The sequence below is a fragment of the Bidens hawaiensis genome, unplaced genomic scaffold (assembly GCF_021521415.1).
Source record: "Bidens hawaiensis isolate Kalapana, Puna unplaced genomic scaffold, B.hawaiensis_p1.1 tig00025388_1, whole genome shotgun sequence".
Classification (NCBI taxonomy): Eukaryota; Viridiplantae; Streptophyta; class Magnoliopsida; order Asterales; family Asteraceae; genus Bidens; species Bidens hawaiensis.
The window spans coordinates 111707-136941 of NW_027494058.1; the positions used below are offsets into that span (position 1 = coordinate 111707).

Consider the following 25235-nt stretch of genomic DNA (forward strand, 5'->3'; position numbering starts at 1 on the left):
TCATTGCGCGGAATGGATTTGGGTTCAGCTTTAGCATCAGTTGAGGATTCGGTTTCGGTTTTATTGGGGTAGGTTTAGAGTGTTTTCGAGAGAGGGTTCCATCCCTAACATGGTCATCTGAGAGAGCAACAACAAATTCCTCAGTGATCATGAGAACCAGATGAACAACGTTGATTGTGACAATGGATTCTTAGGGAAGACATTCTATGAGGACCAAAGATGAAATTTTTATGAGATGATGGGTAAGTTGTGTAAATCAGTCAATGTAAGATAATAAGGAAACGTATTCAAATAAAATCATGCTAGTGACTTATCATAATTTGGGGATGCGTCGAGATTTAAAACAATGTGAATAATTTTGAGATATTTAATTAATTAGACAACATTTATTCTAAAAGTAACATCCAAAAATGAAATGTTATTGGGTTGGGCTTTGCATGGACTTTCCATGGTAGCTTGAGAACCCAAATTAAATAACGAAGCATATCCAATGAGTTGGCCTCCCATGAGCTTTCCATGGCAATTTGAATGGCCCAACTAACAAACGCAACATAAATTTTGTGAATTAGGCCTCCCATGAGCGTTCCATGGCAATTTAAATGGCCAAATTAAAATAACAAGTGAAAAAGCAATTGAGTTAGTCGACCTGTGAGCGTTACATGTCATTTTAACTGACCCAACTAAATAACGAATTTCAAATCAATGGAGTTGGTCGGCCCATGAGCGTTACATGGCATTTTAACTGACCTAACTAAATATCGAATTAATGGATCCAAATATGAGTATTTAGAGTATCTCGTGAACCACCATGATTGATACGTTTCAACCAAATATCAAATCGAAAACAAGTTGAGAAATGGATAGTTGGAGTGCCCATGAATACTACATGGATTTTTCACCCAACCAAATATTTAAAAAATAATAATAATAAAATATAATATTGGAAATTTTTTTCAAATTTAGCCACGAACCACCGTCAATTCAGTTTTTATAAAATGAATGTGACCGACCGGTCACATTGACCACTTAAAGTTCCGGTAATATGACAATGTTCCGCTTTGGCCTATAAGATCAAGTATTGTGGTCATGTTATCCTCCAGGTAAGGAAATGCATCTTACCTTGGGTTCTCGGAACCATTTTGCCATGGCCTGACTCATTGCTCTCTCCCTCTTCCGATTACTATAAGAACATTTCATACTCCCATGCTTTAAGGTGTGGGAGTAAAAACAAAACAAATGAATTCTTAAGGAATTTTCCAAAATAAAAACAATAAATTTATTAAATAAAGGAATTTAAAATATTTTGAGAGTGAGGCATAGCCTCGGATTTTGTGTGTGCACAACTTAAAATATTAAAATAAATAAATAATCTAAGTAAGCTGTAAACACATAATAATAATAATAATAATAATAATAATAATAATAATAATAATAATAATAATAATAAGCACATTAGGCAATCAAGTAGGCATGTATAAGGTCCTAAGCATATTACTAAGACTTTTCTAAGCACCTATCTAATAACCTTCGGCTTTGATACCAATCTGTCACACCCCAACCTAAGACGGAAATGCTGGGGTGCGAATCGTTGGTTCAAAGCTCACAAGGTACTATCATTCAATGCAAAATATGACAATATCTATTAATTCATTTATTTCAAATTTCAATTCAAGTGCACAAGTTTTCAAACACGACAAATATATCCAAAAAAAATAAATAAATAATCAATAACAAAATAATAATGCAAATATTTATTGATTTTATTGTCTAATGTCTTTCTATGTGTTCTTTACGTTAGCTTCAAATCTACTGGTAACCTGCATATGCTTAGAAAATAAACAGAGATTTGTTAATAACGCATGTTGAGTGAGATGATCACCAGTTTTGACACTAATAATAACATATATATAATAAATGATAAATAATAAAAGTGCAAACAAAAAAATATGAGTATTGATCAATCAACCCGTGAGCAAATAATGTGTCAGTTGGCCGCTAGCTTGCGAATTGGGCATTGGCTACTATGACTAGCATACAAATGTGAGTGTCGGTTGACCATCGCCATACGAAACGGACTTTGGCTACTAAGACGGCGTATGATCATACTTAATAAGATATATTATGATGGGCCTCTCTGAATGCGATAAATAAACACTTAAATAAATATCAATTAGTATTTAATTGAAATATACATAATATTTACGTTTGCGAGTTTTTGTGTATATATATATATATATATATATATATGATATAAAAATATGAATTTGATACGTATATGTTCCCAAAACGTTTGGAAACGGTAAATAAAAGGGGAATGATATCTCACCTTATTGCTTAGGTGAGTGTGCGAAAAATAAAAATAAAAACACGATTAAACGAACGAACCGTCCTTTAACGTGCTGAATGAGATAAACCGAACAGACCTGAAACTTTAAGACAAATAACTACAGTTAAAACCGAGAACATAGCCGCTGGAATCGATCCAAACGGATATCTAGAACTCTGGTTATGAGATATTTAATGTTTAAGCGAGCTGGTACTGACTTGAATCCGAACAGCGAGTCGAAAGTTGGGTTTTGGTCAGTACTCTTAAAATCTCGAGATAAAAGTAAAGGTCTTCTGGACCGAAATTCGGTTCCAACCAGAAGTGATAGAAATCGATTGGTCAACTTTGTTGACCGATTCGCCCGTGAACGGGTTGGAGTCCAATTGACCACTGAGGCTCCCTCAATCGGAAAAATTGATTGAGGACTTTTGTTCTATAGATAAAAATATACAATATTGAAGAAGACCACTTACCGCAGAGATGTATAGAAGGATGAGAAAACCGTGGTCAAAGAGTTCTTGAACTTGAAAGTCAACATAGCAATACGAACTTGATAAATTCTTGAAGAAGATGATGAAAGATGAGAGGGTGGCTGGAAATTAGTAGTTTTTCGGGTTTAGAGATTGTTTTTATTAAGTATTATGGGTTATAACTTTTTTATGAAGTAATTCACCTGATTAGAAAACGAAATAAGCTATTAATGAGAAAATCAGTATAATAACTAACAAAATTGGGCTTGGACAATAAGAAAACGATTTGGGATATGCTATAACATTTCTTAGAGTTTAAGTTTCGTTAATTTAGTGAAAATAAGAAAGATTTGGCAAAATTAGTCCTTGTACTTTCATAAATGCGATTTTTAGCAATTTTAAACGATTTTAAAGGTTTCTAAGAGCTATTTGGCATAATTGGAAGTTCTGAAATTATAAAATAAGTTAAACCAAGTTAAATACCAATAAATACAAGTTTTAAATAGTTCGAAAGATCCGAATTACATTCCCGAATCGGTTTAAACTTAGACGAATACAAATACAAAAGAATCCGAGATGTTATATATCAGTCTTGTATGCAACTGCTAGTAATTAATTCTCAGCAAAAGCATCATTCAAATTCAAACAATGAATATTAGGACGTGGTGGCTGTTACAACAAGATATTAATGAAGATATGATATTTTATAACGGTTCCAGGATACTCGCAGTGCATTTATTACTCTTTTTACCATATATAGAAGTGATATGATCGCATAAGACACAATCACACACACCGTAAAAACTCTCTTATAACTATAACGGTGATCATAAGCATTCCCAATATTGTAATCATCGTTTTTACTTAATAACTAGTATTTGACCCTCCGCGTTGCGACAGGGATGTGAAACCGTATCATAAACCCTCTTCCTAAGCCTAAGACAAAAATCAAACGAAACAACTAAGATGAAACTCAAATAAGACAAAAATGAAATTAAACAACACTCCCATGAAACATCATAGCTCGTCAACCACCATCGATAACCAGATCTGATGGAACCACACAGTCGTCCGAGAACAGAGCACCGCCACCGGACCCACACGTTACTATGGGTGGAGCCTAATTGAAATACATAGATATAATTTTAGCAACAAAAAAATAAAATTAAATAAGTACTTAACTTTTTTATCAATTGTTGTTGGTGTTTATTTATTGCAAAACTGTTAGGTAATTAAATACAATACAATAACAATGAGTCTTCCACATTTTGCTTCCTTGACATCATTTAAACATTTTGTTCTTTACAGCCATATTTCACTTAATAATATGTTCATGATCACACTATTAATATAATAATTACCTGCTTTGGAGAGGTTTAAAGGCTGATTGTATACTTGCAACCAATGCAGGAAAAAAATTCACAGGAGTCGGAAGAGGGTCGGTGTCCAAATTTCATAGGGTCGACCGGGATTTTAACATATATATACCTTTAAAATTATTTTTTCACAGGGGTCGGCTGACACCTACACCTTAGGTGTAGCTCCGCCACTGCTTGCTACTGCACTGAATAGAACCTGCAAACAAATCAAAGCTCAAAGCCTCAAAACAATAGAAAGGATATAAAATCTTAAGCAACTTTTTGTTATATCCTTTTATCTTACCCTTTGACACTTTGTATTCAAGTTACACATCCCTACTAATCAAGGCTGTATAAAAAGATTCCTACTTTTAATATCAAATTCTGCAAGATCCAGATCCGTCACGTTTACGTACGCCTGATCCCTCCGCTACCCAACATTCACGTTCGTACACTCGAGTTCCAAGACTTGTGTAGATTACTGTTTCTGTCACTTGTTAGTACTACGCATTAATATTATTTATTCTATGTAAAAAACATGTATGAGTCTATCTAACCTTGTGCAAAGCGTTTGACCTGTTTGTATTCTTACTTGTTATTCGGTCGATCTCGTGTGCTTTCTTAATATCCGTTTCGGCAAGATCCAGATCCATCGAGTTTTTCGGAACAAAGCCTTCACGTTTGTACTCTCTAGTTCCAGTACCGTGTAAATTATCGTTTCCACCACTTTTCATATTAATCATTGTTTCCACATGACCCAAGGTTAGGGCTTGATGTTGGTTAGGAATTGGTATAGTACAAAGATTAGCTAATCTGCTATAACTAATCACAATTATTCTCTATGTGTAGATGTATTTAAAATAATGAATTGAATTATCTTAGACAGGCAATCGATACAACCAAACCAAATAACGAATCCCAAAAATGCAATAACTTGAAAATCATAAATCAATTGATAAAACCAAACCAAAAAACCAAAGAAAGAACCACACATACTTCATGCTCAAGTGCTCTCACATACCATCATAAGCAAATATCATAAAAGAGTAGTCATTCATAATACATCGGTTACCAGGAGGATGAAGGCGGTGGTGCGACGGTATTCAGGGCTTCATCTACGGCGATGGCGCAAAGCCGTCGGCAACAGCAGGGCAACCAACGTCCGTTTGTAACTACGTGGCCGGGAACTCAAATGAAAGCTATCTGATATTTAGGCGGCGGTGAAGACTGAAGAGAGACAAAGGGAGACGATTGTAGCAGAGGGTCATGAAGAGAGAGAAAATTATATCTATACAAAATGTACAACAAAGGTTGCACCAAATACAATAGGCTCCAGCGCAAAAATAAAGGAATAGTGAATCTGAGTCTCATAAGTTATTTCAAAATTATAATATGTATATAATATTATCTGAAGTAGGCCGACGTTTAGTCGCCTCCCGAGGTTTTGTGCTGGCGATCCTCAGAGATCGAGGGCTTTCCTCATACCACATCGTGTTAGTTGTATTGTATTCGCACCAGTCAATTCATAAATTTACAAGCATCCTACCTCACAATTAAAGTTGTATTACTAGATTATCCTTAAGTAATTTTTTACCAAAACAGTTTCACACCTAAAAGGCGCTGCCCCTTAGAGCATTCTCATCCAACCCCTCATTTAATGTGAGAGGTGTTTTTATAATTTAGAGAGTGATTCAGGGTGTTGTGAGTGAAAAGTTTTTATATTTTAGAAAAATTAGTGATTTTTCTGTATATTTGAAAAGTTACTGTTCATCCCCTATAATTTTTTAATATATTTTTAGAGTGGTTGTGAGTGAAGGAAAGATGAAAGGTAATAATAAAAGGTATAAAAAGTATTATTTAATTGATACAGAGAGAGAAAATGCAGTGAGTTTTAGTGTAATTTTTTGTTTTGAGATAGGGCGTGGGATGAGAATGCTCTTTGGCCCTTATTTACTATTAGAGCATTCCCAACCCATCCCCTAAAATTATGTGAGGAGGGTTAGTAAATTATAGGGTGGGGGTGTGAGTAGTTGTGAGTGTAAATTATAGGGTGGAGAGAGAAAATGTAGTGATTTTTTGTAAATTTGGGGAAAATGTAGTGATTTTTTTTGTAAATTATAGGGTGGAGAGAGAAAACTGTAATAAAAAAGGTATAAAAATATTATTTAATTGAATAGAAGAGAGAAATATAATATTTTTTTAGTATAATTATATAATATATATGAATATAGAGATAGGGATCGGGATGAGAATGTCTTAGATCATATGCCCATAAGGTATATTCAGACGGTAGTGGTATATTCTCCTAACCAAAAGATCTTGGTGATGTTGGGATAATTAATAGGAATAAAGTTGGTGTCTTTAAAAATGTTAATGAATATATCTTTGTAAATAACTGAAATCGGTAACCAAAACCAGGTTTTAAAGCTTAAGTAATATAATTTGGTTCACTGGGTCCTTTTCATATTGTAATTATACATAGTCTTTATGTATATAAAAGGAAGATAAATGTACAAGTTATGACACAAATAACCATTTTCGAATAAATAACTCCAGAATTTATTGTTCATAATATAACAAGTAGGTTAACTTTACTCATATTAGAGTATTCATGGTCTATTTTCTATCTATATCTGTATAATTACACTAAATATTATTTTATTTTTTTTTCTTATTTTTAATTAAATAATACTTTTTTATTTTTATCATTATCTTTTTTCTTCTTCATTTACAACCACTTTCAAAAAATATTAAAAAAAATTATATGATGTAAACAGTGTATTCATAAATTTAACTTTCTCACATATCACATTCTTTCTTCTATACTCGCAACAACTTATAACCATAGTTACAAAACCAACTAACATGTTTATAGGGAAGAGATGACAATGCTCTAAGGCATAGATCATTCCAATCCCTTCTCATATCTCCAAATCAAAAATTACACTAAAAATCACTATATTTTTTCTTTTATTTTTAATTAAATAATCTTTTTTTCTCTCTTTATAATCAACTTTCTATTCTTCACTCACAACCATTCTCAACAAATATTAAAAACTTGTAAAGTGTTACATGAACATTTCAAATATACAAAAAAATCACCACACTTTCATTCCCATTCACTCACAACCCCTATAAATCATTTCCTAATTTATAAAAGCCCACTCACAGAAATAGTGGATAGGATGGTAATGCTCATTCTTTATCCATATAATTACAATAAAAATCACAATATTTTCTTTTTTCTTTTCAATTAAATAATACTTTGTATAAATTTATCATTAAATTTTGAAAAATTGGATTTTAATAATCCAAACTATCAACTATTAGACAATATTAATCCCAACTAACAATCTGACAGGTGACAGTCCAAACTGTAAGTTTTGTTACTTATAACAATCCTAGCCTAACAAATAGTTAACTTCGTTAAAGTTTTAACCATTGGCGAAGCTTCCTTAGGGCGGGGGGAGGCCCTGGCTCCCCCGGTTTTTTCGCGTAGTAGTGTAAATTTACCCGTTTTCGCCCAAAATTTTTTATGCGTAGTGTAAATTTAGGCGTTTTCGGCCGAAAATTTGAATCCCCCCCCCATCGTTTGTGAATTTTTGTACACATTTTGAGTCCCCCCCCCCCCTCGATGTCTTAGTCCAAGCTTCGCCACTGGTTTTAACGATGTGACGTGTGTGATATGGCGATTACGTAATAATAGTTTTTTTTATGATGTGGCATTGAAATATATATTATTTATATTAATTAATTATGTTTAAAATATATTTTCATTTTTATAAGTGCATTTATATATTTATATTAAATAATCCAAATAACCAGCCGGCCAACTTAAACTCCAGCCGCTACCACTATATCCGGCCGCTAGCCACCATCTCTGGACAACCCTCTGTCTTCCCCTTCGTCAGCCAAATATCAACATCGCCAAGTATTGTCAGCTACTCAAACGTTGTCGGTCCAAATTTTCAGTTGTCGGCCGCTACCCTCAACCCTATCACCGTCGCCAACAAATGGAATCGAGACCTAACTTGCAGGTACTCGCCCGATAGATGATTGAGCATGATGTCTGTTGCAATCGACATGCGGTGGTGGGAATGGTACATATAATTCCGGCAATTTCGAGAAGAAGATGTGGCTGATGACGGTCGATGTGGTCGGCAATGACTTGGTGACACGGAAGACGGAGATCCGGTTGGGGTTGGCCGAGATGGTGGGTAGCCGCCGAAGAAGATGGGTAACAGCCGGAGATGGGGGGTAGTGGCTGGCGTTTGAGTTGGTCGGCTTAGGTTATAATAGGAAGTATAGTTTTTGTATGAAGTATAAGAAGTAATCTTGTCCATTGATTTTGAATATGGATGATTGAGATTAGTTTAGGGGGAAATCAAGTGTGAAAGAAGGGGGAGGGCATAGAAGGAATAATACATTTGTTACTTTCTCTCTCCACATGCAAGGCACATTCCTTCATCATTTTAAAACGTCCATAACTTTTTTTTACGTTGTTTTTATTGAAAAACAAATTCACCATAATAACGAGTGTCTTTTTATGTTTTATATGAGTATCATATTGTAATATAAAAATTTTGAAAAAATTAGTGGGTTTTTACAAATTGTGTTTTACCAAATTATGTTTTACAAAATTGTGTTATACAATAGTATTTGTCATTGTGTTTTTTCTATTGTATTTTTTACATTATGTCATATAATTGTGTTTTTATCATTGTGTTTTTTTCCATTTTGTTTTTTACATTGTGTTTTTCATAGTGTTTTTCTTTGTGTTTTTTCGGACTTTTCCGGCGAGGTGGTGGCGGTAGAAGATGGTTGTGGTGGCGGTGGGCAGTGGAGTGGTGGTGGTTGTATGAGATGAGTGAAGATGTACTTGGGTTTTATGTAAGTGGGTTTTTGAAATTAATATAAGTGGGTTATGAGATTAAAGTAAGTGAGTTTTGATATTTAAGTGTTAGACTAAAATATCCTTCTTCATAGTCTTCTTAGAAAAATCAAACTTTTTATTTGAACCTAACCCATATAATATAAATATATAAAAGTACAGCGTTAGGTTAGAATAAAAACCCACTTGAGTTGTGAAAACTCTAGTATCCCATTTTCAGCCACATGTTTTTAATTAAAGATTAAATCTTGTGGTCCACAATTAAAGTTAATAAAAAATATTAAAGTTTATTTACATTTTCTTTCTCCTGAAAACATATATAAAAAATTACTAAAAAAATGTAAAAAAATAGCAAAATGTTTTTTTTTATGTTTTCGATGTTTTGTATTAAATGTAACAACATATATTACATGTAACAAAAAAAAACGATGTTACATAGGGTTTTCTCAACTCAAAAGGGTTTTTAAACTATACTTCTCCTAAATGTACATATATAAACAAAAATATATTTTAAATATAATTAACTTAATATATATTTCAATGCCACATCATCAAGAAAATAAACTATTGTCATGTAAGCACCACGTCACACGCCACATCGTCAAAACTTTAACAGAGTTAACTATTTGGTAGACTGGGATTATTACAGGTAACAAAACTGAAAGTGGGGACTGCCACCGGCCAGATTGTTAGTTGGGATTAATATTGGACAATGGTTGATATTTTGAATTATTAAAATCCAACTTTCCTTATATTTTTTCTCTTGCCTATACTCAAAGCGACTTAAATAAAATATTAAAAAAATTATACGGTGTAAACGGTGCATCCTCAAATTTAACTTTCTTACAAAACATTTCTTTCTCCTTACTCACAATCACTAATAACCATACCATATAATTTTCAAAATCCACTCACGTAACTATAGAGATTGGAGAATAGGTGTCACGTAATATTGAAATAAAACTGTCTTATATTTGTATCTAGAGGTGTACAAAACCGGTTTAAAACCCAAACCGAACCGGTTTATAAACAAAACCAGTTTGGTCAACGGCTGGTCAAAACCGGTTTGACTCAAACTGGTTCGGTTTATAAACCAGTTTGGAAGCAAGATAGGCCGACCTGGTCACGTCGGTTCGTCCGGTTTATAAACCGGTTTTTCTCAAACCGGTTCGGTTTTAAAACCGGTTTGATAGATCTTAAGGGGAACCGGTCCTGAAACTGGCTGTTTAAGTCGGTTTGGGAACCGGTTAGGATGAAACCGGTTTTAAACCCAAACCGGTTCAGTTCGGTTTGCCTAAAACCGGTCCCAAACCGGTTTTTTTTAACACCTCTATTTGTATCCGAGTATAACCAAACTCGAGTTTGACCAATTGAAAATAGTTTAATAATAGTAACTGATTTTATAAATGGTCATGCAATTGCAAATATGCTCAGGCCCATGAACAATAATGCAACTCTTGTTAGGCCCGGAATAAATACACCCCTTATATAGTTATATAGTTATATGAAATTGCTATTCTCATCACCTCAAAATTAAGTATTAAGATTGTCTGGTTAATTAGTTGTGGTTGTAGACATATATCAGTTTAAATCGAACCACGCAAAGGACTTGCGCCCTTTTAATATTTCTGTTCGCTGTGTTTTTTATGTTCGTGTATGGTTTTTTGTTCTATACTTGCCGTCACTAGCCTTCCGTTAACGCTAGTCAAATATAAGTCAACAACAGCAAATTCACTACTGTAGTTTTGTATTTCATCTCTTTTTTTAGACATTCGTGATACTCAGCCCTAACAATACAAACAACGAAGTATTTTATTGTGATTCTTCGTATTTTAATCTTGGTATGTTTTTAAGGTAGCGGGACAATAACTGTTGCATCTGTCTAACACTAGTCGAAAATATATGAATTCTTAAGGGTCAAAAAGTTTATAAAAGTAGCCATATAAGAATTAGTGTTACTTTGCTAGAGTAAAAGCCAAACACATCATTAAACAATGCAAGTGAAAGTAGCAATTCATTATATTTGATGGTTAAGAAAATCATTGCAAAAGTACGAACCACAATTTAGGTAATCATCAGCTTTACACTTCTCATTTATTGGGCAGGGATCACACCTCTCATATTACATTAACTAAGCTGGTAATGTATGCTTGCTATGAATAATCATACCAACTCATCTTGTTGAACGTGTTCACCTTGATCTTCATTTTCTCGAGTTCTTTTAATTATATTTGAATTTCAAATTGAAGACCAATTGAATAAAATATGTGTTATCATTTTCGAATTGAAGACCAACTGAATAAAATATGTGTTATCATGTTAGAGAACTTATGGCCGATGAAAAACAAAGCGAAAAGCTCAAGAACGAAGTGATAACGGAAACACAAACGAGCATACGATATTTAGGGTAAACCTCACGTATTATTATACTCAAGAAACTAGCACAAAACTTGAATACAATAAACCCTCTTACAATACCATAACCCTAACATGGCTAAGTATTTATAGGGAGACCCTAACTTGGCCAACAAGTAAAGACTAAATGTAAAAGCCCAATTGTAACCCATAAACCCATTACATTATTAATGAATTCCATAGGCCCAATAGGTCTAACCCGGTCACCTACACGTGACGGGCCTAATAAGTTGGAAATTACCAACAATCACCCCCTAATTTCCTACTCGAAACTAGGAGATCTTCAACACCAAGTAATCTTCTCATCTAGTCGAACTTGATTCTCGTAAGTGCTTTCGTAAGAATGTCAGTTCGTTGTTCCTTGCCACTAATGTGCTCCACCGCTAACTCATTCCGCTCCACGCACTCCCGTATATAGTGAAATCGGGACTTTATGTGCTTGCTCCGACTATGAAAAACTGGATTTTTAACCAAGGCAATCGCCGATGTGTTATCAATCATTAACACCACCTTTTTCAATTTTCTTCCGGTCAATTTTGCCAACAGTTCACCTAACCATTCAGCTTGTCCTGCAGCAGAACTCGCCGCCATGTACTCAGCCTCGCACGATATAAGCGCTATGGTGCATTGCTTTTGTGAGCACAAAGAAATCGAGACTCCCCCATAATAAAACGCATGACCGGTAGTGCTTCTTCCATCATCTTCATCAATGTTATGGCTACTATCACTGTACCCGATCAACTCCTTTGATCCACCTCGTTTATACTTGATCCCCCATCCAACAATTCCTTGAATAAACTGAAGAATTTATTTAATTACTGCCAAGTGAGACTTCTTTGGAGTTTGCATATATCTACTAACCATGCCAACCGAAAACGCCAAATCAGGTCGAGTGTTTAACAAGTAACGAAGACACCCAACCAACTTTCGGTACTCCGTTGCATCTGCATCAACATCATCCTCGGCTTTAGACAATTTCACATTGGGATCCACGGGTACACTTTTTGGATAGCAATCCTCCGTCCTGGCTTCTTTCAATAACCGTCGAGAATAAGCACTTTGATGGATTTGAATCTCATTCTCCAACTGTGAGACTTCGATTCCGAGATAGTAAGTGAGCATTCCCAAAACAGACATTTCAAACTTCTTGGACATCGCAAGTTTGAACTGATTAATGTGATCGTTGTTTGAACCCGTAACGACCAATCATCGACATAGACACCGACAATAATAATATCGGTTCCAATCAATCTCCGATACACCGCTTATTCTTTCGAGCACCTCACAAACTTCAAACCCGTTAGAATACCGTCAATCTTGGTATTCCACGCCCTCGGTGCTTATCTCAAACCGTATAAAACCTTGGTTAGCTTGTAGACCTTACTTTCCTCCCCGGGTTTAACAAGCCCATCTGGTTGAGAAACAAAGACCTCTTCATGTAGCCCCCCTGTAAAAATGCCGACTTTACATCCAAATGATGTAATTGCTATCCTTCAGTAGCTGCAATGGCAATGAGCATACGTACGGTTTCAAGTCTCGCCACCGGAGCAAAGACATCGTCAAAATCGACTCTGGGTTGTTGCACATAACCCTTTGCCACGAGTCTTTCTTTATATTTATTAATCGAACCATCCGCATTTCTTTTCACCTTGAAAACCCACTTCAATCCGATAGCTTTATCCCCTCTCGGTAACTCAGTCACCTTCCATGTGTCGTTTCTTCTAATGGATTCGCGTTCCGTTTGCATAGCCTTTATCCACTCCGGTTTGGATTTTGCTTCACCAAAATTCCTTGGTTCACCTTCTTCTAACAAAAGAAGTTCAATGTTGACGTGTGTGAATATATATATATATATAAATGTAAATAAAAGTTTTACACAAATCGGGTTTTAAAAATGGTTTTCACCAACAACCAAACCACACACGAAAGGCAAGTGTACCTATCGTTTGTAGCAAAGTATCGGTAAGAACCGACTGTCAATCCATGGACACGACGAACTTTTGATAATAAATCTTTGTAATTAATTTAACCAAACAAGCAATCAAATTGATTTTCCAAATTACAAAACAAACATATAACAATAACAAAGAAAATAAAATACAACTAACAATCAATCCAAACAAGGCTACTTAGACTATGCATCCACTTAAACTTAGTGACAAAATGACAATGATAATGGCAAACATCATGTATTAAGCATCAATATCAAATTCCAATCAAGGCAACCTAATACTAACAATAAACATCATGATGGGTGTTTTTCAAGATAATAACCATAGATTAATAAGTTTGCAAAACTACCTAATCTTATAACTAAAGGAAAGCTAGCATGAAAACAACAAACTAACCACCTAAAATCATGTAAAATAGACAAGCTCAAGAACACTAGTTAAACACATGAATCTTTTAAATTAGCAAAATATAAACTAAGGATTATGGCCTTAATCTCTAGCAAACATCAACCAACTCAAAGACTCATGTTATCACCATACAATTTTCCAATATCAAGTGATAGGTTTCATGCTTGTTAAAATTCATAACCAAATTAGTTTCCACTAGTCATTCCTAACTTAGTGATATGAACAAAGTATGCATATACAAGCTAAGTTCATAAACAAATACTTAACACATAGTTTTCCAACATATTATGGTCAAGCATCTATCAAACTAACAAGACTAGGAATTAAAACAAGCATTCAACCATTAAACTCTATTCAAGAACATATCATAAACTTGAAGAACACCAACTTGCCAAAATCATGCATAAATAAATATCACATAAGTAAAAGCTTCAACATAATCTAAGTAACAAAAGCATTAGCTCATAAGGTTTGATACAACAAACAAAATTTAAGTAGTCTTACAAAGCATTGTTAAGAACAAGAAATTGCAAACTAAGATGAATGATGATTGTTACTTGCAAGGATGATCACACAAGATGGAAGCCTTGAATTCTCTCTAGCAAACACACAATAATTTTCTAGCAAGTTTAGAGAATTCCCCTAAGGCTCCACACTTGAAATGAGGACAATGGAAGTGTATTTATGCATTCTGGACGTCTGGCAAAGGCAGGTGCATGAGCACGTACATCCGTGCACTATTGTGGAAAGTCAACCCATTGCTTTAGTCTGACCAAAAAGTCAGATTTCTCTGTTCGGGCACGGGCTTGCATGGGCATGCACGGCCGTGCACGGGCTGGTTATTTTGAACTATCTCAGCTGTAGAACATGCACTGGCTTGCACTGGCACATTTCCAGGTTGGCACGGGCCCATGCACGGGCTGGCATGGGCGTGCAGGTATGGCAGATTGCTTGTTTTTGTCCCCGAAACGCCATCTTTTCATGTTTTCTTTGTCGGGCGGGCGCCCGGACTTGCAAATTCACAAAAAACTCAAATAAGTACCTAAAAAAATGAATTTGCATAGAGTTCGGGATAAATATGAAGGTAATTTGATGCAATAAGATGTACACTTTGTGTTACATCAAATGTCCTCCACTTCCGAACATAGGACATAATCATTGAACTTAACCGGTGCAATCGAAACACGTGTAGATCTTCGTAGGTTAATTTCTGGTTCGTCAAGTGCTGTTGTCGCTAAACCAGTTGCTGCTTTGTCCCCACACTTGAACTTTGCTTGTCCTCAAGCAAATGAAACAAACTCCACAATAGCAATAATAACCCGCAAGCAATAATCATTCAAATCTTTAATAGATCAAACAAGCATTGTATATATGTCTAAACAAGCCTAATAAGAATGAAGACATAATCTAGAGAACATTACAAATTGTCATCACATTCCCACTTTGCAATCCTCACAATGTTCACTCTTACACTCTGCTATATTTAGTGATCATGCGTGTAATAGTGCATGTTGAGAACACTCAGTGCCAAGACGATGACTAAGCAAGGCATAGGCTTGTTTAAGGGTCAAATCAAACCGACACATACATGGCATAAAACACGAGTACTCGAGGGTTGTAACTTGGCTTAGGGTTAGGGTGAGGAATTTTTGGGAAAAGTGGCTAAACGGATAGAAAATCCGGAACTAAGTTAGCTACAAAACGAAATCTAACTAACTAAACCAAATGGTTTAAACGGGCCGAGAGCTAACGAACCAAAAATTGCTCTTTGAAATCAAGTTTCACCTAATATATGATGAACTAACTTCATAACTTCTCTTCTTTTCTTACAAAGATTTTTTTTTTTGCCATAAATAATGAATATTTACATACAAACTTTTCACTTTGGGAGAAAGCATTGTGCTTCTAAAGTTCCCAAGTGAATAAAATACAACAAAAATGAAATACAAAAAATAACTAACTTAGCTTAACCGGATTTCTAACCAAAAATGGGTGAAAATATAAAAGGCTATATGGCTAAGTGGCGATAAAAATAGGGTGAAATAATAAAAACACGGGAAAAGGCGAAACATGGGCTACTAAGCGGATTATGTGTGTAAGGAAAATATAAGTGAAAAAATGGCTAGACAAAGGGTTTATCCTAAATTCCTCAATGGTTTATGCCATGTATATGCATGTGGTTTTAAAATGCAATCCCAAAAACAAGTTCTACCTTACAATAATCACCCGGCTCACTCAATTGCCCGCAAAAACATGAGAAAAAATAATGATGAGGCCAACTCACGAAAACGGGCGGAATGGGTAACTTTTGCAAGGTAAGAATGTGAATCTGTTTGTCATGCTTAAAGGTATGTCTTTTAAAGATTTTTGGCTTGAATGTCTTAAGGATTTGTGCTATGGAAAACAATTAAAGTTGAATTAAAATTGCTTAGTGGTTATTATTAATTACTACAAAAATTTTCTTAGGAGTTTTGCAAAAAATTTTAAATTTAGACAAACAAAATTCATAAAATTCCCTCCCCACACTTGAATTGTGCATCGCCCTCGTTGCACAACAAAAAAACTATAAAAGTAAGTGAAAAGGAGAGAACAGAAAACTCCCTTGAAAAATCCCAAGGCTACCAGACGAGAGACCCGAAAGGGTCAAGGAAGACCCGGCAACGCCAACTGCTCAAATAAACATCCACAACATCCACCTGCAAGGATAAGGCGATACAAAACAAACCACACCAAACAACATAATACACAAACACAATCCATACCATCAATCCTAATGACATCCATCATAAAACAAAGTCATCAAACAAATCTACACAAATCAAACACACAAAAATCTACAAAGTCCTAAACAAGCTAAATTTTTACGGAGTCAATAGCTAGACTCACGAAATCTACACTAGATCATGGGATATGATGCCAAAGTCTTCTTCCATGAATGCCCTCCAACTACGAACGTGCTCAGCAAATAGTAACTCCTTCTCTCTCCCACGAACGCGAGCGGCAAAACAAACAAACATATCTAAAAATGTATCTTATCATAATGATAGATATTAAGCAATTAAAGTGTTTCACCAATAAATATATAAAATATAATAATCAGGGGCAAATAAATAAATATGAAGTCCGCCATTTCTTCAACCTCGGGATTCGCGTCGTCCTTCGTTTTCAATCACCTTGGCAATCTCGCGTGCTCTCCTCCTCAAACCTTCTCAAAGATGTCGCTCGGTTTCGGAAAGGGGGGAAACAAGATCAGGACTGGGTGTGGTGGACATGCATCACCCGAAAGAAGCGCGAAATGGAAACAAAAAAGACACGGAAAACTACCTAAAAATATAACTAATAAAATAAAATAAGATGAATAAAAATGAAATAGACTAAAATAACATAGAGCAAAAATATCAACAAGGCAAATCAATTACTCGTATCGTTTTCAAAAGTAAAACACCGTGTCCCCAGCAACGGCGCTAAAAACTTGACGTGTGTGAATATATATATATATATGAAAATGTAAATAAAAGTTTCACACAAATCGGGTTTTAAAAATGGTTTTCACCAACAACCAAACCACACATGAAAGGCAAGTGTACCTATCGTTTGTAGCAAAGTATCGGTAAGAACCGAGTATCAATCCATGGACACGGCGAACTTTTGATAATAAATCTTTGTAATTAATTTAACCAAACAAGCAATCAAATTGATTTTTCAAATTAATAAACTAACATATAACAATAACAAAGAAAATAAAATACAACTAACAATCAATCCAAACAATGCTACTTAGACTATGCATCCACTTAAACTTAGTGACAAAATGACAATGATAATGGCAAACATCATGTATTAAGCATCAACATCAAATTCCAATCAAGGCAACCTAATACTAACAACAAAACATCATGATGGGTGTTTTTCAAGATAATAACCATAGATTAGTAAGTTTGCAAAACTACCTAATCTTATAACTAAAGGAAAGCTAGCATGAAAACAACAAACTAACCACCTAAAATCATGTAAAATAGACAAGCTCAAGAACACTAGTTAAACACATGAATCTTTTAAATTAGCAAAATATAAACTAAGGATTATGGCCTTAATCTCTAGCAAACATCAACCAACTCAAAGAATCATGTTATCACCATACAATTTTCCAATATCAAGTGATAGGTTTCATGCTTGTTAAAATTCATAACCAAATTATTTTCCACTAGTCATTCCTAACTTAGTGATATGAACAAAGTATGCATATACAAGCTAAATTCATAAACAAATACTTAACACATAGTTTTCCAACATATTATGGTCAAGCATCTATCAAACTAACAAGACTAGGAATTAAAACAAGCATTCAACCATTAAACTCTATTCAAAACATATCATAAACTTGAAGAACACCAACTTGCCAAAATCATGCATAAATAAATATCACATAAGTAAAAGCTTCAACATAATCTAAGTATTAAAAGTATTAGCCCATAAGGCTTGATACAACAAACAAAATCAAAGTAGTCTTACAAAGCATTGTTAAGAACACGAAATTGCAAACTAAGATGAATGATGATTGCTACTTGCAAGGATGATCACACAAGATGGAAGCCTTGAATTCTCTCTAGCAAACACACAATAATTTTCCAGCAAGTTTAGAGAATTCCCCTAAGGCTCCACACTTGAAATGAGTACAATGGAAGTGTATTTATGCATTCTGGACGTCTGGCACGGGCACGCACGGCCGTGCACTAATGTGGAAAGTCAACCTATTGCTTTAGTCTGAGCAAAAAGTCAGATTTCTATGTTTGGGCACACGCTTGCATGGGCTGACACGGGCATGCACGGCCGTGCACGGGCTGGTTGTTTTGAACTTTCTTAGCTGTAGAACATGCACTGGCTTGCACTGGCACATTTCCAGGTTGGCACGGGCCCATGCACGGGCTGGCATGGGCGTGCAGGTTTGGCAGATTGCTTGTTCTTGTCCCCGAAACGTCATCTTTTCATCTTTTCTTTGTCGGGCGGGCGCCCGGACCTGTAAATTCACAAATAACTCAAATAAGTACCTAAAACAATGAATTTGCATGGACTTCGGGATAAATATGAAAGTAATTTGATGCAATAAGATGTACACTTTGTGTTACATCAGATGTCCTCCACTTCCGAACATAGGACATAATCATTAAACTTAACCGGTGCGATCGAAAAGCGTGTAGATCTTCGTAGGTTAATTTCTGGTTTGTCAAGTGCTATTGTCGCTAAACCAGTTGCTGCTGGTGTCGCTAAATTAGTTGCTGAGTTGTTGGAATTAGCTACCAGAGCATCAGAATCTGTCGCTAAAGGTGCTGATGGGCTGTCTGAGTTGTTGGAATTTCTGGTTAGTTGCTGATTCTGTTTCTGAATCTGGCGACGAAGCTGAATCTTCGTCGCCAATGCTGTTGCTTCCCATAGGCTCTGTTACAACTTGCCCAACTCCGGTATCAATAACCCCGTTCCAATCAACCCAAATTAAACCCGGTGCTAGCTCCGTTCCTTCATTGGTTTGACCCGAATTAGACCAAACCCATGTCTTCTTCTCGTCAAAAACCACATCACGAGCTATCACAACCTTCTAGGTATTCGGATCGAACAACCAGTAAGCTTTGGTGTAACATCCCGAAATTTCTAAAGTAATATTTAATATATTATTTTGTCGGGTGAAATAAACGAGTTAGTGGAACGATAATAATAATAGCAAAATATGAAGACTTAGTAGGATAATTAGATGGGATTAGATATGGACCAAAAGGAAATATGGGCCTTCGGTCCATGGGCTTAAGGGAGTATAAATACCCCCTTAAACCCCAATCCTTTCCATTCCATCCATTTATCCATCCTAATCTCTACACACCCCAAAACACACAACCCGAACCAAGATCTAAAGGCGAGGACCCAAGCTCGTTGGTGCTAGATCGTCGTGACGAACCAAAGCAACAAAACCAGCTCGTGTTCGTAGTTCGACTCATTTACGTCAGCCGAGCTCAGTTAAAGAAGGGATTTACAACTATCGGAGGAAGAAGCAGAGTTCAGGTGAGTTTCTAGCCCCATTTCCTTGTTATGTTTTCGGGGCTGTGTGCATATTCGATGTGAAGTGTGAATATACTTACCTTAAGTGGTAAGTGTATGCTATAGATGTTATACGAGGTATATATTTTATAATGCTTGTCGGTACGTGAACGATCTTCGGATATTGCACGTATCGCCAAGGATAGTAAACTCCAAGTGGTTGATAGTGTGTATGAATGTTATGATGTGACTTGTTTATTACGTAAATACTGAACTGATATGAAGTGTGATATAGGCAGGTAGAGGTAGAGTGTGTTAGAAGTGGCAAGAGTCTAGTAAGAGTGTTAGTGGCATAAAGAATAGTACGTGGTAGGGTAAGCCTATACGTGCTTTCGTTATTAAAGTGGCAAAGTGGCATAACGTTATACGTTATTAAAGTGGCAAAGTGGCATAACGTTTTACGTTATTAAAGTGGCAAAGTGGCATAACGTTATACGTTATTAAAGTGGCAAAGTGGCATAACGTTATACGTTATTAAAGTGGCAAGGTGGCAAAGTGGTAGGCGTAAATAAGAGGCTAAGTGGTAATGTAAGCAGGTTAGATAGTGGACTACGTGTCTGCTGATACGTATATGATGCATGTAGTGGTTGTATGATAAGTTGCTTGATTAACTAGAACTCACTCAGCGTAGCTGACTTTTAGTATGCACGCAGGTGATCAGACCAAAGAACTAGCATGAGGATGGCACATGGCATGGATTGAACGGCTGGCATCTTAAGATGGAAGAAAAGATGTTTTAAATATAATGATTTGTTAATAGTATCAAAGAAGAGATTGAATGTTTTGTATCGAATGCTTCAAGTAAACGTTTCCGCGAAAGTTTTAATTAACTCTGGTTGCAAGAACTGTGTTTATGAGTAAATCCGACGTTAAAGTAGGGCTACCGGGTTCGGGGCCTTACATTTGGACCTGGTCTCAACTCCGATATGCACTAAACTCCTCGAACGGTCGTCGAGCTTCTTCAAGTGAGTGCCCACTATGTATGCATACGCCACACAACCAAATACTTTAAGATAAACAATATTCGGTTTCTTTTGTTCTAACATCTCGTATGGCGTTTTCTCCTGTAAGGCACGAGTAGGAATCCGATTCTCGATGTACGTTGTATGTCGAATTGCCTCACCCTATAAGTAATTCGGAACACCCATTGCTTTTAACATACTCCGTGTCATCTCCAATAAGGTTCGGTTCCGTCTTTCAACCATCACGTTTTGTTGAGGTGTGTATGGTGCCGTTAGATGTCTTCGAATGCCATCCATGTCAGAAAACTGGTTGAACTCATGTGAGGTAAACTCACCACCTAGGTCGGTACGAAACGTCTTGATCTTTTTCCCAACATCACTTTCAACCAATTCCTTAAACTTCTTGAAAGCTTCAAACGTCTCATCTTTGGGCTTCAACAAATACGTCCAAACAAATCGTGAGTAATCATCGATTAAAACAAACACATACCTATTACCCACTATTGTTGGAGGGGCAATTGGTCCACACAGATCACCGTGCACAAGTTCTAAGGCCCGAGTTGCCCTAAACGCCACCGAATTAGGAAAGGATTGCCTCGTTTGCTTCCCGACCAAACAAGATTCACACAACTTGTTTTCATGGGTAATGCCACGCATTCCCTCAACCATCTCCCTCCGAGCCATTAGCTTTATCGACTCAAAGTTCAAGTGGCTAAGCCTAGCATGCCACAACCAACTTGTTTCTTCAATTCGGCTAAGTAAACAAACTGGTTTACCAATCTTTAATTGTATCCGGTATAGCCGATTAGGGGAACGAGTCACCATCATCAATAACCTACCTTGCCCATCATGCATCGTAAGGTAGTTATCTTTTATATGAATATCACACCCGTGTTCTGAGGCTTGACCGAGACTAATAATATTTCTTCGAAGACTCGGTATAAAATAAACATCCGTAAGCAAATGATGTTCACCATTTTTAGCCTCAAATAAAATTGACCCCTTACCGTTTATATCAACATAAGAGTCATCACCAAACTTAACCTTTCCCGTGACACGATTGTTAAGTTCAGAAAAGAAAGACATCTTACCCGTCATGTGGTTACTCGCGCCGTTGTCTAGGTACCATTCATCACCATCTTTGGACTCGTAGTTTCCGGGTATAACCTTCTTTTCATTCAAGAACACCGTTTCTTGAACACTCTTCATCATAAACAAAGCAGGATCCCTTGTCTCGAATGCGTCAGCTAACTTTGCTTCACCTTGAACTTTCTGTTTTCGGTTGGGACACTTATGGACAAAGTGTTCAAACTCATCACATCGATAACATTGAACCTTTGAGAGGTCCCGGGTTTTGACCTTATGCTCACGGTTTTCCCTGTTCATGGCGTTTTCTTGATTACCGCGGTTTTGACTCGACCCGCGACCACCTCGTCCTCTCCCTCCTCCACGTCCATGACCTCCACGAGTGGACTCACGATCATTGTACCGACTACTTGAGAATTCAGACCTTTGAAACATAAGCTTAACTTGGGTTTCGGAATGCATGTCTTCTTCCTGAATCCACTCCTCGTATGCTTTTAAACGTCCCACCACGTTTTCAAACCCAACAGTTTTGAGATCCAAAGTTTGTTCAAGAGATGCAACAATTTGAATAAACTTCTTTCGGGGTAGACTTGAAAGGAACTTCTTGACCATCTTAGTTTCCTCGATCATCTCTCCTATACTCGCCGCCTTCGACGCCGTACACGAGAGTTTTGCCACAAACTCATCAATGGTCTCCGTCTTTTTCATCCTCATACCATCAAACTCGTTCATGAGGGTTTGCAATCTTGCCTCCTTAACCCGATCAGCCCCCAGATTACGCGTCTTAATCGCATTCCAAATCTCCTTGGTCGAATCAAGATTACCCACTTGCATGATTGTCGCTTTCGGGATCGACTGATAAATCAACGCAATCGCGATGTTGTTTTTATCATCATTGGTTGCACCCGGATCAATGGTATCCCAAACCTTATGCACGTTTAAGAGTACCTTCATTCGAATAACCCATACTGTGTAATTGGTAGAGGTAAGCATGGGACTTTGAAATGCATTCGGGTTCCCGCTCCTGCTCATCTTCATTGTTTCTTTATCACTCATCGTTCTTCGTAAAACTCTAACCGCAAAAATACTAGTTGACGCTTTATTGAACCAACAAAAAGAATCAAGCAACAACTAAAAAGCTCTTTGTTATTCCCTTTTTTTTCCGTCCAGTAAGCGAAAAAAAACCCCAGAAAGCAAGCAACAATTAAAAACTTTTTCCTCAACAGTTGCCATCGAAATAAAATAAGAACCTGTTGACTTTTTTTCTTTACCAAGTTAATCTTGAAGGTGGGGTCCAACAGTGAGAATTTCAATTTTTGGCAAAAACTAGATTCTCAAGCAAATAATTCGAACGTACGAACGATCGCCGGTCTTCAATCACACCGTGTCTATCACGACTTTGATCAAACGCGCTTTATCACCGGTAAGAGCTTGACCGTTCTGATACCAATTCAAGAACGAATTGATAACGGAAACAAAAACGAGCACACGATATTTAGGGTAAACCTCACTTATTATTATACTCAAAAAACTAACACAAAACTTGAATACTATAAACCCTCTCACAATACCATGACCCTAATATGACTATGTATTTATAGAGATACCCTAACTTGGCAACAAGTAAAGCCCAAATGTAAAAGCCCAATTGTAACCCCATAAACCAATTACATCGTTAATGAATTCCATAAGCACAATAGGTCTAACCCGGTCACCTACACGTGACGGGCCTAATAAGTTGGAAATTACCAACAAAAGCGAGTGAATCCATACAATTAATCGACAATTAGGCAATGCACCGAGCAGGCTGGGCCGACAGATCTTAATTCTTTTTCACCTTAAAAAACAAACTTGTTGCAGCAAGTTCAAATTTTTATTTTCTTTTTAATTCTTTTTACGTACTAGATCTTAATCAATGACTACAGGTTTACTTCACTAGTTTATAACGACGCTCAAACACATTAAAACGATGTGACAAATTAATTTCAGATCATGATACACAAATTCAAATCATGTTTATAAATCAATATATGTAACTTGCACGTAACGTAAATTTGATAACCACCATAATATGCTAATTAGTATTTTAATAGCATTATTAAAAAACAAGATAACGTGAAAAAAAAAATTTTGGTTCAAGTCCTAAAAAGTTTAAGAAATTTGCCGTTAAAAAAAATCATTCTTGATATAATAACACATCGTCAAGAAGAGAAATTTCACAATCTGGAATAATCACAAGTCCCAAAATTAAACCAAGTAATCAAACTTAAAGCATTATTGTCGAGAGAAGAAAAATCATTATCGTCGGCTCTATGGTGATTATAAGAACAAACAGTTTGCAATGCGGAAGTATGTAAGTTGCATCAAACACTTATAATTGTCCGAAATTTTGATGCACAAAGCATGTAATTCTGGGTCAATGAAACTCTTTTTTCGTAAATACGACAATAAAATATCAATCATGATAGCCTCCGCACAAACCATTTGGTATTGAAGATCATCTCTAGAAGTAATAAACCAGAATATCAGTGTACTTTTTTAATAATCATTATAATGCCTAATACTTAAAATAAATTAGAAATTTGAGATTGGCTACTTAAAACAATGTATGAGATTGGCTTTTCATGAGATCTGTTTTAAATACGTATTAGTGTTTAATCTTTACAATGCAAGATAAAATTACTTTATGTCAAACAATATTTTACAATGTGTGTATAAATGCAGCATTTTGAAAGGGATTGAACATGATGAGTTGAAGATTGGTGCATTTGGAGGCAGAAAGAGTATGTCCCTATATTGTGTTGGATGCTAGGGAGTGGGTGACAGTAGCTCACATGAACTTGCCAGAAGGAATCTGTTTTTTTTTTTAAATAATAATAATAATATATGAACGAATATATATTATGAGTTGATTTATAATAACAAACAAAAACGAGAGGATTGATAACTAATAATAAGAAAGGTAACATAAGTGCTATAGTAATACGAAAAGTAGTTGTATTCAATAGTTAACGAGAGAATTAATAAATAACAAAAACAACTATTACATGGTAACGCGTTGTTGCTGCAACATCACATAGACTTCCAACTAGTACATATACGTAAATGGACTTCCAACTAGTACATATACGTAAATGTGAAGGGATGCTAAAAAAAACACACTTCTAAGTACCTAAATGATCATACATCATACGTTATTTATAAGGCATCTGCTTGTACCTTTGTGATCATGATCTTTTACCTTCTATTCATGCACTCATTCTAGGTGATTATAATATTT

The 25235-nt window shown here is 35.9% G+C and overlaps 1 protein-coding gene across 1 annotated transcript; it reads right to left on the minus strand.

Moving 5' to 3' along the window:
- Window positions 1–21908: 21908 nt before the first annotated feature.
- On the minus strand, window positions 21909–23011 carry LOC143571526 (uncharacterized). Its single transcript, XM_077056925.1, has 2 exons — window positions 21961–23011; window positions 21909–21913 (listed from the first exon to the last, which is right to left on the minus strand). The coding sequence occupies exons 1-2, from the start codon at window positions 23009–23011 to the stop codon at window positions 21909–21911; spliced, it is 1056 nt and encodes a 351-aa protein (XP_076913040.1).
- Between the last annotated feature and the right edge of the window lie 2224 nt (window positions 23012–25235).

Excerpts from the sequence above, each read along its gene's own strand:
- LOC143571526 (XM_077056925.1), bottom strand. The coding sequence starts at position 23,011 with ATGAGTGATAAAGAAACAATGAAGATGAGCAGGAGCGGGAACCCGAAT.